This window comes from Populus alba, chromosome 14 (genome assembly GCF_005239225.2).
Source record: "Populus alba chromosome 14, ASM523922v2, whole genome shotgun sequence".
NCBI lineage: Eukaryota > Viridiplantae > Streptophyta > Magnoliopsida > Malpighiales > Salicaceae > Populus > Populus alba.
Genome location: NC_133297.1, coordinates 16,816,416 through 16,830,468, shown reverse-complemented (window position 1 = coordinate 16,830,468; position 14,053 = coordinate 16,816,416). Strand labels below are relative to the sequence as shown.

At 30.9% G+C, this 14,053-nt stretch overlaps 1 protein-coding gene across 1 annotated transcript; it reads left to right on the top strand.

Moving 5' to 3' along the window:
* The first annotated feature begins 10,832 nt into the window (after positions 1-10,832).
* Positions 10,833-13,860, top strand: LOC118041208 (large ribosomal subunit protein uL18). The gene is made up of 9 exons (XM_035048444.2): positions 10,833-10,981; positions 11,494-11,563; positions 11,646-11,737; positions 11,873-11,999; positions 12,079-12,158; positions 12,250-12,366; positions 12,730-12,864; positions 12,984-13,153; positions 13,458-13,860. Exons 1-9 carry the CDS (start codon positions 10,979-10,981, stop codon positions 13,558-13,560), a joined length of 897 nt encoding a protein of 298 aa, XP_034904335.1. The 5' UTR covers positions 10,833-10,978; the 3' UTR covers positions 13,561-13,860.
* The last annotated feature ends 193 nt before the right edge of the window (positions 13,861-14,053 follow it).

Sequence of the window (14,053 nt, the reverse complement as noted above, 5' to 3'; positions counted from 1 at the left end):
ACATAAAAAATTAATTTAATAAAAAATCTTCAATAATGAATTTTTTTTTTCATTTATATGACACGGATTATTCTCAATTTATTTTAATTAAATGCATGTATAAAATTTTCAATTTATACTTGATGTTTGTTATGTAAGAAAAATATTGAAAAAGCTTACATGTTCAATTTGTTTTTTTGTTTTTGGAACCAAAATATTTAGCCAGCAGCGAAGTGCATGTCAAATAGCTAGTAAAAGACTAAAAGGCTTGGGAGAAATAATATTCCCTCACGCAATATATTCACACTCATGGCATTGTGGATTCACTATGTCCATGAGTTTTTTTTTTTTGCCGGTTTTTTTTTTTTTTTATTTTTCCCTATAAGAGCTTAATTTGAGGTTTAATTTAGCTAAAATTATTAAAAAATGAAAAAGAAAGGAAGATAGAGAACTAAAATGAAACACGTGGAAGAAGATCGATTGGTGTTTCAGAATTGTTTTTTTGTGTATGCTCAACCTTTAGTCCTTTTCTTTACAAATTATTAAAAACTTGGTCCCTCTAGTTCTTAAAGTCTCAAAAATATTATTTTTTTTCCAAAACTTATTTTTTTTTTAGTTCCTATTGTGAGAGGGGAGAGAGAAAAGTGTTGGATTCAGACAATTGGAGAGATAATTATTGTTGATACTCAATTCTGACCACTAAATATGTTTATTTTTATATCAAATGTTCTATTTAATTTAGGAGAGTTCAAACTAAGTGTTTTTTTTTTCTTGTCTTGAAATTGCCTAAAACAATTAAATGCCCAAACACATGGGCCTTACTAAATGGGCTAGATTACACTGGCTTGACTTGTTAAGCCAACAATGCTGGCATTTTTCTTTTTTTTCTTTTTCCTCAAAATTTTATTTTTTTTAATTAATGCCTTTTTTATATGTATTTTTTTGAAATATTTTTTAATTTATATTTATATTAAATACTCCTTCTCTCTTTTATTTTGTTTATTTAACCTATTTTAAATAACAATGATTTTTTATTTTATTTTGTATGCATTCAATTTTTGAAGAGATTATTCTAATTCTTCTATAGTTTCTCTATGTTTTTATATAAATGGATTTAGTTTTTACAAATAAAAAATATTATTTCTGATAATATTTCTAATGTGTAACCTTACATAACATTTTTTCTCTTTCATTTTATTTAATCAATTTCATGTATGTCTATTTCTATTATTTTCATTAGAAAAAATATTAGTTTGGTAACAAATCTATTAAAACATAACCAGTCAAAAAGCTCGTGTTGTGAGGTCACATATCTTAAATTTATATTATGGCTCTTAATTTTCTATTTTTTTTCTATTTATTTATCATTAATTATTTTTTACATTTATTACACAAATGATTCTCAATTTATTTGATTATATGCATTTTTAAAATTTTTTCGATTTACATTTAGAATTGTTTTTTATATACAAAAACATATTTAGAAAAAAAAATCTTAACTCGTTGTGAGTAATGGGCGAAATAAGTATTATAAATAAAACTAAAAAGGTTGTGAGGAAAATATTGTTTCCCACACTCATTATCATTATCATTGTGGATTACAATAATAATCTATATTTTGTTTTTTTGCATTTTAACCCTTTTTTTTCCTTTGGTTATTGATTTTTTTTTATTTAGTCCTTATATGATATGTTTAGAGGGTTTAGAGTTGATAATTTATTTTAATTTACATTTATATGGTTATTCCAGTATCAGAAAAATATCTCAACATCGTGTTATAATCTATTTTTTTAAAAAAAGTTTTAGTTAAATAAAAAAATAATTAAAAAAGGTTAAATAAACTTCGTAAAGTCAATGAACCTTATTTGCAAGTTTAGCAGGGTACTTCTTTTTTTCAATTGGACTCGATTATGTATTGTTTATTTTTATTTTTATCATATACGTTAAAAAATATAGTTTAAGGAAAAAAATAACTTGTTATTAAAATTTAGAAAATCCATGGGCTTGTGTACGAGCATAACTTTTTTTTTTTATAAATTCATTTTTGATGATTTCATTATTTAATATTGGATTGATTGAAATTGAATTTTATAATTTGTTTCATTTTACTTTCTATAAATTTATCATAGTTTTTTTAAAAAGTCTCGTATTGGTTTTGATGCTTTATTTTGTGATTGTTTATTTTGTTATCATGTAATTAATAAATGATAGTTTTTTTTAAAAAAAAAAAGCTATTAATCATAATGAAGTTGATAGCTGCTATGTTTTTTTTTTTTTCTGGTCTTTTAATTTTTTATTTTTTTTATTTCACTCTTATTTAATATTAGATTAATTGAAAATAAAATTCATGGTTTATTATTTTTTCACTTTCTATAGGGTTTCACAATCTCAAATAAATATTTTTTTAGGATTAATGCTTAATTTTAAACAGTATCTAATGTTATTATAAAATTAAACAAAATAATTTTTTTTTTAAAAAACACAACAGTCTACTGAAGTCCATAACCCATAACCCAGATCAACAGGGTGACCAAAATCGATACAATATCGTCTCAGTATATAAAAAAGTTGTTGTTCTTAAAATATTTTTTAAAAAATCATATTTATTTTTACCAGTCATCTAAGTTGTCTTTAAACTTATTAAATTAAATATATTTTGGATTAATCTTTCATAGTTTAATTCAGAACTCAAGTTTGAGAAAAATTGAAATATTTTCAAAATCAAACTACTTCATTAAATTTAATGATATTATATATATATATATATATATATATATATATAATATAATCTCCCACTCTTAATATATTTCTTTTAAATTTAGAAGAGGAATAATTCGTTACAAAGGCGGACCAAATATCTAGTTACAGCTAAAAGATGTTTGCAGCACCACAATGTACAAAAAGCCCATCATAGCTAAAAAATTTTGAAGCCATATGGAAAGTTCTTCCTAGTCAACTACTGGCATGCACGATATGATATTTCCCGAGTATTCCATCTCGCTTATCATCTACCTATTAACTTTATTCACTTATCTTACCTCTCTGTAATTTAAACAACTCTACAGAGGTAGCAATATTTCCAAGTGCGTCAATGTACAAAACCAAGAGCTTTGCACCTCTTCAAAGCTTGCAACCCGAGATCACACAGATTGACATGAAGCTTCTCCAATTTATTGCAACCGATCCCAACATCTTGCAGTCCTGCAATCCCGACCCCATGACGCAGCCAAATTTCATTCTCAAGCACAGGCATCCTTGCTAGTGCCGCAATGGACTCATCTCATCAGTCCTGCACAGCCAAAGGTTAAGAAATTTTTTAAGCCAAGTGCAAACTGCCACCTAATTGCTCCACCATTTCATACGAGAAACATTCAAGATGCTCAACTCCACCTCCACCTCCACTTACAATCCCGATAATGCCTTCTGGCTCAAGCTTACAAGAATCAGCATCTATATGAGTTGAAGTTGGCGAAAACCCTCCAAGCCCAGAACCATTTACTCCTCTGCAATGAGATACGTTAACTGCCTCCAGCTGACAGCAAGATTGAATACGGGCTCTCCCAGAGTCAGAAACAAGTGGGCAGTAAGAGAGATTGACGTGCTTCAAGGCTGAACAACCATTAGCTAAAGTTGTAACCAAGAATCGGTAATTTAGGATTGATATTGACTAATAACCTCTAGGGAGGAGCAACTAGCGGCAACCAGTGAAAGTCCATTGTCAGTGATTCCAAAACAGCAGTCCAGGTTAAGAGAAAGAAACTTCAAAGCATAGGATTGCAAAAAGCTTAGGCATGAATCAGGCATCTCAGAGCAACCAGATGAGGACAAATACTGTAAATGCTGAAGCGGGTTAGCAGCCAGTGAAGTTGGAAGGACCTAGTAACAAGCCTACTCTGAGATAAAGAAGAAAACGTTGGGGAAGGCCAACAAACAATGAAATTGTAAGGACCTACGGTGTGTATTTTGAATATTAAACCAGTAATGACAAGTCAAACCAAATGATTCACGATCAGAACTACAGCCAAGCAACTGAAAAACAATAGACAGGTAATCATTGGGCAGGTGCATGATGGGGGTAAGAAGACAACTAAAAGGTTCTTCCATGATGACTTTGTTAGCACTCTTCTGAAGGCTGTAGAGACTCGGATCTTTATGGTAAATTTTTTATAAGCTGAGCTTGATGAGTTGGGAGAGTCAAAACCACATAGAGTGGGCGAATCTCCATATCCATATCCTACGTGAACCCCACATTTACGACAAAGAAGTTTACTTTTTGAATGATAACGACCCCAAGACACAGGAAGACAGTTTACCTCATCAACCTGTGTGAATCGACTAAGATCAACAGAAACGAAGGAGATATAACCTTTCTTTATAGATTTCTGATATCCAGAACCTATGTTGGAGGTGATTCGATTGGAAGATGTTAAATTCAAGGGGTATCCACAAGAGCCACAGCTGCAAAGGAGAAAAACCATCAATAAATGCACCATAAGAGAAACATAAAATCACAATATTCACTACATAAACAAACACCAAACTGATGAAGAGGAGGAGAAGGCTAGGATAGATAAGAATGCTGATTTGCTAAGCTGTTTATATCTCAAGCAATTAGGCTCAGATTTTTAACATTCTACACCATTTTGGCTTTTTGGATAGAACAGGATTTGTACAAAAAGAGAAGATATAACACTTAAGAGAGCAAATTTGCAGGGCTAGAGGCTTTAAAAGGATAAAAGACAGCAAAGATACAAAAGAACATCGGTGGACAAAAAGTTATGAGTCCTGGCAGTCTGGAATATCAGCAAGTACAAATGGCTAAGAGAGATGATGGTGGGGATCAGTGGAAGCACCGTTGAAAGGAATTTCACGACTGGAAAAATAACGAGAAACAAGTTATGACCCCAAGCAGATTGAACAGTGAAGGAATTCAACAGAGAAAGAATACATGTTGACTCTCAAATGCATTTTAGTTGGCATATTTTTGTCACAATTTTCTTGACATGTCTGATAACCCAAGTGCTGAGTTTATCCATCAAAATTTTAAGAATGACATGTAGAGTGTCAGAAAAGAGGTCTGCTGGGGATTTCAGCATTGAGGGGCAAGGCCTAGAATGTGGGTAGAAAAGCTATTGGATAAAGAAAAAGCCATGCCAGATCCAACCCTTGAAAAGGAGTCTGCTAGATATCATTAACATTGAATCAAAGAAATTAATAAGTATTCCAAAAATTGTCAAGTGAAAGAGAAAAAAAGGACAGCTAAGCATGACTAAATTGAATAGCTGCTGCCTTCTTGACCAGTAACTAAACTAATATTGATGCTCTTGAAGAATGATTAGGAGGGTTTGTGTTTTTAGGATATGAAATAACAAAAGAGATGCAAGGGATTAAAACAGCAATTTAACTGAGCGAGTCCCTCAAACAACATGAAATTTGAGCAAGATAACTCACCACTGCACAACTTCTTTAAACAACATTTCTTGACTAACATTCCTCAAACTATACAAAAGAACACGCAATTTATTGGGGATTAACCCAAACAAAGATCCCAACACAAAGCCCCAACTTGGTCCACACGCCATATGACTAAGAAAAAACCACCGTATTGTTGTATTGTTACCATTAACGATATTCAACTTTGCAGCTCAACACAGAAGCTTAGTTCTTGCAGATTGCCTTGTTTTACGCCTAGAAAACCGACAGACAATTCTCGGATCAACGTCGTTATTTCGCTAATCATCTAATGCAAACCCAACAACCCAAGACCTTAATTTTTCAAAAGAGTTGTATTAACAAAAATGCCAAGCAAGTCAATAAATAAATCCAATCATATGCCCTCGCTTCCTTCACCGACCAATAATCGAAAAACAGAATCAATGAAACATACATATAGAACATATGTTATACTCCCCTTTAGCAGGATCTGGTTGATTGAAAGGACCACCCCCAGTAAATTCTTTTGTCATTTCAACATTTTTTATGAACAAAACGTTGGTGATTATTCTTTGTAGTATTCAGTGGTCAAATCAAATCAATTCTTTTGATTAATGCAAAGCACGTAAAACACACTGAAATTTCATTTAAAAAAAAAAGTCAACAAAAACATGAACCAGGATTGATAATAGAGGAAAAGAGCGGAGAGGAGAAAATTGAAGGAAGTGAGGGATTTAGTTACCTGTAAGAGATGTCAGATTGAGACATATCCTCGGTTTGATTATCATAATTTTATCATTCGTGGAATCCCATTTTGATTATCTGACAACTTGAGGAGGAGCAGCAGCAGCGTTGGCAGTTGTGGTAATGGATCTTGTTATCGTTGTTGTTCAGTTAGTTAAGATTCATGGGATGGATGGAGAGGTTTTGATCCAAGAAATCAGAAGCTCCTCTCCTCTCCTCTGTTTCTTTTGTTGCAAACACTATTGACTTTGGGCGTTGGTGACTGGTAAGCTGCTCAGTAGATTCAACCCAGGGACAAAAAAAAAAAAAAAAAAAAGGGGGACATTTTGTATTTCCAAGGAGGTAAAGCTTATCATTCCAAAATGGTTGAAATAACAAATACTATGGTTGTTTGGTTTTCGGAAAATTATTTTTTAAATTATTTTATGTTTATTTATTATTAAAATATATTAGTCAATTGAAAAATTTTTTCAATTAAAGAAAAATTTAACTTGGTTTCCAGAAAAGTATTTTCCTGAAAAATTGGACAGAAAATACTTTCTAGAAGTTGTGAAAAATTTAGAAATATCATATTATTTACTGATTATATCAAATTTGATCCTTAAATTTTTAATTGTTATATATATATATTTTGTTTTGAATATTTATTTTTTCAATTTCATCTCTTAAAATTTATTTTTATATTAACTTTAATCCTTATTTTTATAATTGTTATTTGATTTTTTTTATCATTTTTTTTATTAAAATTTTTTTATCTATCAAATTTGATCTTCATTCTTTTTATTGTTACTTATTTTATTTGAAATAATTTATGAAATATTAATTATTATTATTTTAATTTCTTCATCTTTTATTTTTTTAAGAATTTGATATCTATTATTTTGATTATTATTTATTTTATTTAAAATAATTTATGAAATTTTTTTTAATTTCATTCTCATTCAACTTTTTAATTTATAAGATTTGTTCCTCGTTATTTTAATAAACTTAAAAAAAATAAAAACATTAATAAATTATTTTCCATCTTATTTTTTATTGTATAACCAAACACTAAAAAAGTATTTTTCATTTTATTTTTCATTACACTACCAAACATCAGAAAATAATTCACTTTCCAGAGTTCACTTTCTAAAAAAAAACTACTTTCCAACAAACAAACAGGGCATTGATAATAGGGTGGGTTAGTAAATAAATTTTAAAAATACTAAATTGATTTTATTTTAATAAAAAAATGTTTAAAACATTCAATAAATTCTTTATTAGACTTTTACCTTGGTTAATCATATTACATATGAATCCAAGTTCTTAACCAAGTTATATTAACTTAACTTTGTTGTATTTTTTAAAATCTAAATTGATTTAGACTCAAATCAACCACATCCAAATATAATTGGATTTTGAATGATTCATAAAGTCCGGTCTGGATTTTATAACTAAATTTATTATATATTATTAATTTTAATTTAATATAAACTAAAAAAAATATTTAATTATTATTTTTTAATATATAAGTTTAATAATAATATATAAAAATATTCATGTTTTATTTTTTTTATTTTTTATCAATTAGGTAATACATATATATTTATATATATTATATACCACTACCAAATATAATTTTATTATTATTTCATGTTTTATCTTGTCTCGTTTGTGCTTATTGTCTTCATCTATTTCCATGGCTTTGTCAATTCAGCTCCTTCTCTCTCTTTCTCTCTTGTTTTTTTGAAGGTTAAAAAGGTTAAAAGGGTAAAAGTCCTTTCCCTCCTTCGGCTTCAATACTTTTAACTTTGTTCAGTATGGAATAGTAATTAACTTGGTTAATTCTCCTGTTACCCAATCATACTAAAAAAAAAAACATAAAAAAATTTTAAGATAAGTTTTTAAAAAATTATTAAAATAATAATATATTAAATTAACATGGATTAATTTATTAAACTTGTAATTTAGATATACTAGAAAAGCAATGAAGTCCTAAAGCCTTTAAATTTGTATGAGTTTTTCTTCAATTTCATCGTGTTCAAAACTAAAAATCTCTTCAAAAAAAGTATAATAATCAATGATCAATGGATATTTAAATACATTCAATTCAATACAAGTCTCTAGCTTTTCTAGATTTTCACCAACTTGCTCATCAAGTGAACATACTTAACAATATTATTTTAGTTATACATAAAACAACTCCACACTCTTTTATTTCCTTGATGAAAACACGCGATAGCTCCATTATATGCATCACTGAATGCACAAAGACAACTCAAATTTCTTGAAAGAACATAACATATCAATGTGCTAACAAGTAGGTATAAGAACATTCATACTTCCAACTCTCCTAAAAATTCATTATTGATATAAGGAATGCTCCTTAATAAATGGTTAACACTATCAATCTCATTTTGAATCTCACTTGTATGCTTTTAATAAAAAAAAATACTTAGACATAAGACGATGTTAGTAACTACACAAGCTTCTAAAAATGAATATCACCACCTCCACCAAGTAGGAAATTCTACACGTTATCATTAATATTTGTATATTATTAGCAAAAAGATTGTGTCTCCACAAAGGCTAACATGAAAAACTATAATAGTCTTATAGACCTAAAAGTGTACATATAAAACTTGATAAATATTTTAGAGCTTGTAACACAAAATAGTGATGCTATGTGTTAAATTCTCCCGACAATATTTTATAGATATACTCGGATATGGTATTATAAACTTAAGGTTAGCTTTATCATTGGCCTTCATGATTTATGTGTTAAACTCATTTCTCATTTTAGTATAAGCATACCAGTAAAAAAAAGTGTCACTAAGCTCTTTCCTCACATAACAAGAAGATGAAAGTATCAAAGTAAATCTTTGAAGGTTTAACGAGAAAATACTCAACATGAAAAAATTGCTTGAACTCATTGTCATTGAAGCCCTAACTAGTGGGGTCTATAACTATTTTTTATAAGAATGATTGTATAGTCTCCCTAATCGGACTCTTTTTAATATAAAATAGGTGATTAAAAAACATACTTGAATAGAGAAAATGAACATGACTAGATTAAAACACCCTTGTTTCCATCCATAGAGAGAAAAATTTCTCAATTGTCGTCGATCTTTTAATAGGCCTAGGGCAACCAAAAGAAACACTAAATGATCCATCCACAATCACCTAACTTTCCATGAGCTCCTGAGCACATTAGTGTTGAAGCATTCGTTGTTATCAAATATCATTTTTTCTGACTTAATGATTGTTTTTTTGCCGACACACTTCTTTACCAATGCACAACGAACACTATAAACCAATGAAAAGTACTAACCTTTGCACTAATAACATTCATTTTTCTCCACTCACTCACCATGAGACACTTATAATTCTACACATCAAGATACCCGCAGCACCACTTTTCGCTCACCATGAGTTACCTATGATGCTACACTTCACAAGGTGAGACAACATGATCAAAGTCTATAAAACATGTTGGTCACCAGGTAAAAAACTCTAGGTGAACTCAAACCTATAACAAATTCAAGTCACACAACAAGTTCATTCATAAATAGAACACACAATTTCTTCTATACTCTCATACTATTCTTTTCTACACAATTTATAATGCACTAAAATATTATCTGTTTTGACAAGGGATTAGTTTGGTAGGATGCCATCAAACCTAAAGACATTTAAGCTCCAACCCACCATAGTCTATAACGTGGCCCCTAAAAGCCCATTTATATGTGAAGTTTGTACAACTTTATTGGTACACTAATGAAGCAATGAAATGAAGAGAAACTTGTATAAAAAAAATAAAATAGTAGAGGATGATGGTGTTCTTGATTGGTTTGTATATGTTGCTTGTATTAAACTTGAAATTAACGGTTGGAATAATTTCAAATAATATGATGGAATTTAGTAGATGAAGCTAATCAATTATTATTATTTTGTATCTTAATTAATACAATACAATCAAATTTTATTAATAATAAATGTGAAAATATTTTTATTATTGTTGTGTTTATTCTTGCATTCCATTCAATTTAATAACTTTAATTTTTGTTTTCTCTAAACAAAGATAAATTAATAAAAAATAGACAACACCCTCAAGATGAAAAAATAAAATATTTATTTATATCAAAATATAAATAATATTTTTAAAAAAATTCAATTATTAAAATTATTGAGTATTCATTACAATGTTAGATCTTCGTCAATAATATTAACTCTATGAAATATTGAGAATTTAATAACAAAATTAATCACTCAAACACAAACTATAAGACAAACCATCAAAATCTTTTTATCCTTCATTTTTCATTTTCAGTAGTACTAATAATAATAAGTTTCAACCAATATACAGACTTTTAATAATTAATTAATAATAATGATGAAAGGTTTTCTTGTTACTATTTGAGAGTATATAATTACAGTTGTTTTTAAAAAAAAATATTAATTGAAATGTATTAAAATAATATTATTTTATTTTTAAAAATTTATTTTTAATATTAGCACATTAAAATTATTTGAAAACATTAAAAAATATTAATTTAAAATAAAATAAAATTTAAAATTTTTTAAAATACAAAAATAAATATGACCTTAATTGTAGTTCGGAACCCGGTTGAAAATAAAGTGATAAACAAGGGATTGATTTGTTGTTTTCAATAAACTGGAAACCCTAAGCCGTACCCGATTTATCACAAACAAATCGTGGCCGTTGATTTGCATCGTTGAGACACTAGGGTTTTACTAGTATTTTAATAGCAGCACCTTTCTCCTGCTCCCTCGTTTTTTTTCCCCTCTGAAGCAGGCTCTGCTGCTACACTGAGCATCAACAATGGTAAGTCAATGCCTTGATTTATCAACCTATCTTAGCGTTCTTCTTGCTTTCCTTGCTGTTATCTAAAGATTTCATTCTCGGTTTTGCTTTTTCTTTATTCTTTCATCTTAGATCGTTTGCTATTTATTCTTGCTTAGCATGGCTTCTTGCTCTGGTTTCATGTACTAGAAAAACTGAACTGATGGAGTGAAATGATTGGCTTAGGCCCAGTTGAGTGATTGTTGTTATTGTATAACGAGTTGAAGTTTGGCAAACAAGCTTTTCAAGTCGTATTTTAGGGGACGGTGTATGAATTATTGACAACGAGATAGTAAAGTTTTTCTATATTTGATTCATGTTGAGCTCAGTTTTGTTCCTTTTGAGATTCTTCTCCCTACTCGACTGCTGTGATGATACCATGAAACTTTTCTTAACGATGGTGTACCAATATAAACATATATGTAATAGAATGTTTTTGAGTGCTTGTTAAGTAATCAAGTATTGGCTGTGATAATGTTGAATGCTTATAACAGGCATTTGCCAAAGCCCAAAAGTCGAGAGCTTACTACAAGCGTTTTCAAGTGAAATTCAAGAGAAGACGAGGTGGTTTTTTCACTTATTTCAGATGGATTTTCATCTTTTGGCTGCTTCTTTCTTGACATAAACATCTGTTTGAATTGTGCAGAGGGCAAGACAGACTACAGGGCGAGGATACGTCTTATTAACCAGGACAAAAACAAATACAACACTCCAAAATACCGTTTTGTTATGCGATTTGTATCCAGTTTCTAATTTTACATTATCAATTTGTTTTTGGTTTTTCTTTTTTTGCTATTTCTGTTGGATATGTTGTTCTAATAGGTTATTTATTTATTCCCCTTTCTAATGTTTTCACCTTAACACCCATATTAGACTAATAAAGATGTAACTGCACAAATCATACATGCTAGCATGGCCGGTGATATTGTTGTTGCAGCTGCCTATTCCCATGAGCTACCCCGCTATGGCCTTGAAGTGGGTCTCACAAATTATGCAGCAGGTATAACAATCTGTCTCATAATACTTGAGGCCTTTGTTTCGCACAATCAGGTGCTCTAATTGCTTCTGCTACATTCCAGCTTACTGTACCGGGCTTCTCTTAGCCCGTCGAGTTCTGAAAAAGCTTGAGATGGATGAGGAGTATGAAGGAAATGTTGAGGTATATGGCCGATTCACAGTGGTTTATCAATATGAAAATCGTTCTATTCTACTTGGGTGGATTGTAAGATATGTATTCTTCTTGTGCACAGGCAACGGGAGAAGATTATTCTGTTGAACCAGGAGATAGCAGAAGGCCTTTCCGTGCTCTCCTTGATGTTGGTCTCGTGAGGACAACAACTGGGAACCGTGTTTTTGGTGCTCTTAAGGTATGCAGTATTCTTGTCATGTAGTTCAGCTTAAAGCAAAGTCAGAGGAAAACAAAGTCATTCAAATATCTGTTTTGGGCACTCCCCACTCTTCCTTATATTTTGCGAACTTTTTTCCCCTCACAGATCAGTAATGCTCTTCTATCAGTTGTAATTGTGAAAAAATGGGTCAACTCTTTAATGAAATCTGTAGCCACGAAAACAAAATTTAGTAGACAATTTCATCTGGGTCCTTATATTCTTGGTCATGTCTGTCCAAATAATTTATGAACTTGTGTGCAAACGTGGAGATCTTGTTACTTGTGTTGCCTTGAGGATGCAAACCAAATAATAATGGGACGTTGGCATTCTTTTCAAATTTAGGGAGCTTTGGATGGTGGACTTGATATTCCTCATAGCGACAAGAGGTTTGCTGGATTCAACAAGGATGGAAAACAGCTTGATGCTGAGGTTCACCGCAAGTACATTTATGGCGGTCATGTTGCTGCGTATATGAGGGTAAGTTTCCTCTTTGTCTGCTAACTTAGGGAGGTTGTATGATTTTGCTGCAACTTAATTACAGGCAGGACACATCTCTGTGACTATTTGTTCTCCTTTTAATTTTATTGGTAATGCAGAATCTGATGGAAGATGAGCCAGAGAAATACCAGTCTCATTTCAGTGAGTACATTAAGAGAGGCATTGAACCTGATAACATGGAGGAGTTGTACAAGAAGGTTCATGCCGCTATACGTGCAGATCCTACTGCAAAGAAGAGTGAGAAGCAACTTCCAAAGGAGCACAAGAGGTGTGATTCCCCCCTCAACCCCCCCCCCCCTTTTTTAGCACAAACTCTTGGAAAAAATGTGTTGCTTGTATTAATCATGATACCCAATTTGAAATACCCATGAGTTTATTTTTTTGGTTGCTTACTAGGAGACTTATAGGGATGGGGACAGTGACATGCTAATTGAGCTGCGGCTCATTGGCAATGTTCCTTTTAGTTGACTGTATTTTAGTGACAACTTTTCATGAAGACCATTCTGGATATCTCTACTGATGAATTTTGTTCAACATGATTTGTTGTTTACAGTCTTGATTTTTTTCTGCAGATACAACCTGAAGAAGCTGACGTACGAGGAAAGAAAGGCCAAGTTGGTTGAAAGGTTGAAGGCTCTCAATTCTGCTGCTGACGATGATGAAGATGATGAGTAAATTCAGAAGGAATTTAATGCTTATCCAAAACTAAGACTTTGGCGGGTTTTTTTAGTAAGATGAGGAATAGTTATTTTCCAATTTTATTTCGGATTGATTAGGGCTGATGCCAGCAACTTTTGTCATGATGATCAACGAAATGGATGGCACTCTTTTGAGAAAACCATTGGGTGCCATTTAGTGTGGGTTAGCTGCTTATTTTGATAGTTAAATTATCTCTGTGACTAGAAGATTTACATGCAAAAGGGCATGCCTTGGCTTTTAAACTCGATGTGAATTCGGTGTTCTTGTGTCCTGCAACCATATGGCTGTTAGTTTCATTTTTTATCTACAGTCACAATACGGATCGGGAATGTGCTATGGGGACTGGGGATCACACCATCAGTGGACTTGATGAAACTATGAGTCCAAGACGAATGCATTTGGAAAAAGGGAAGAGAGAGCTTAATGCTGCTAAGTGATTTTGAAATGCAAAAATGAGCAAATCCAAAAC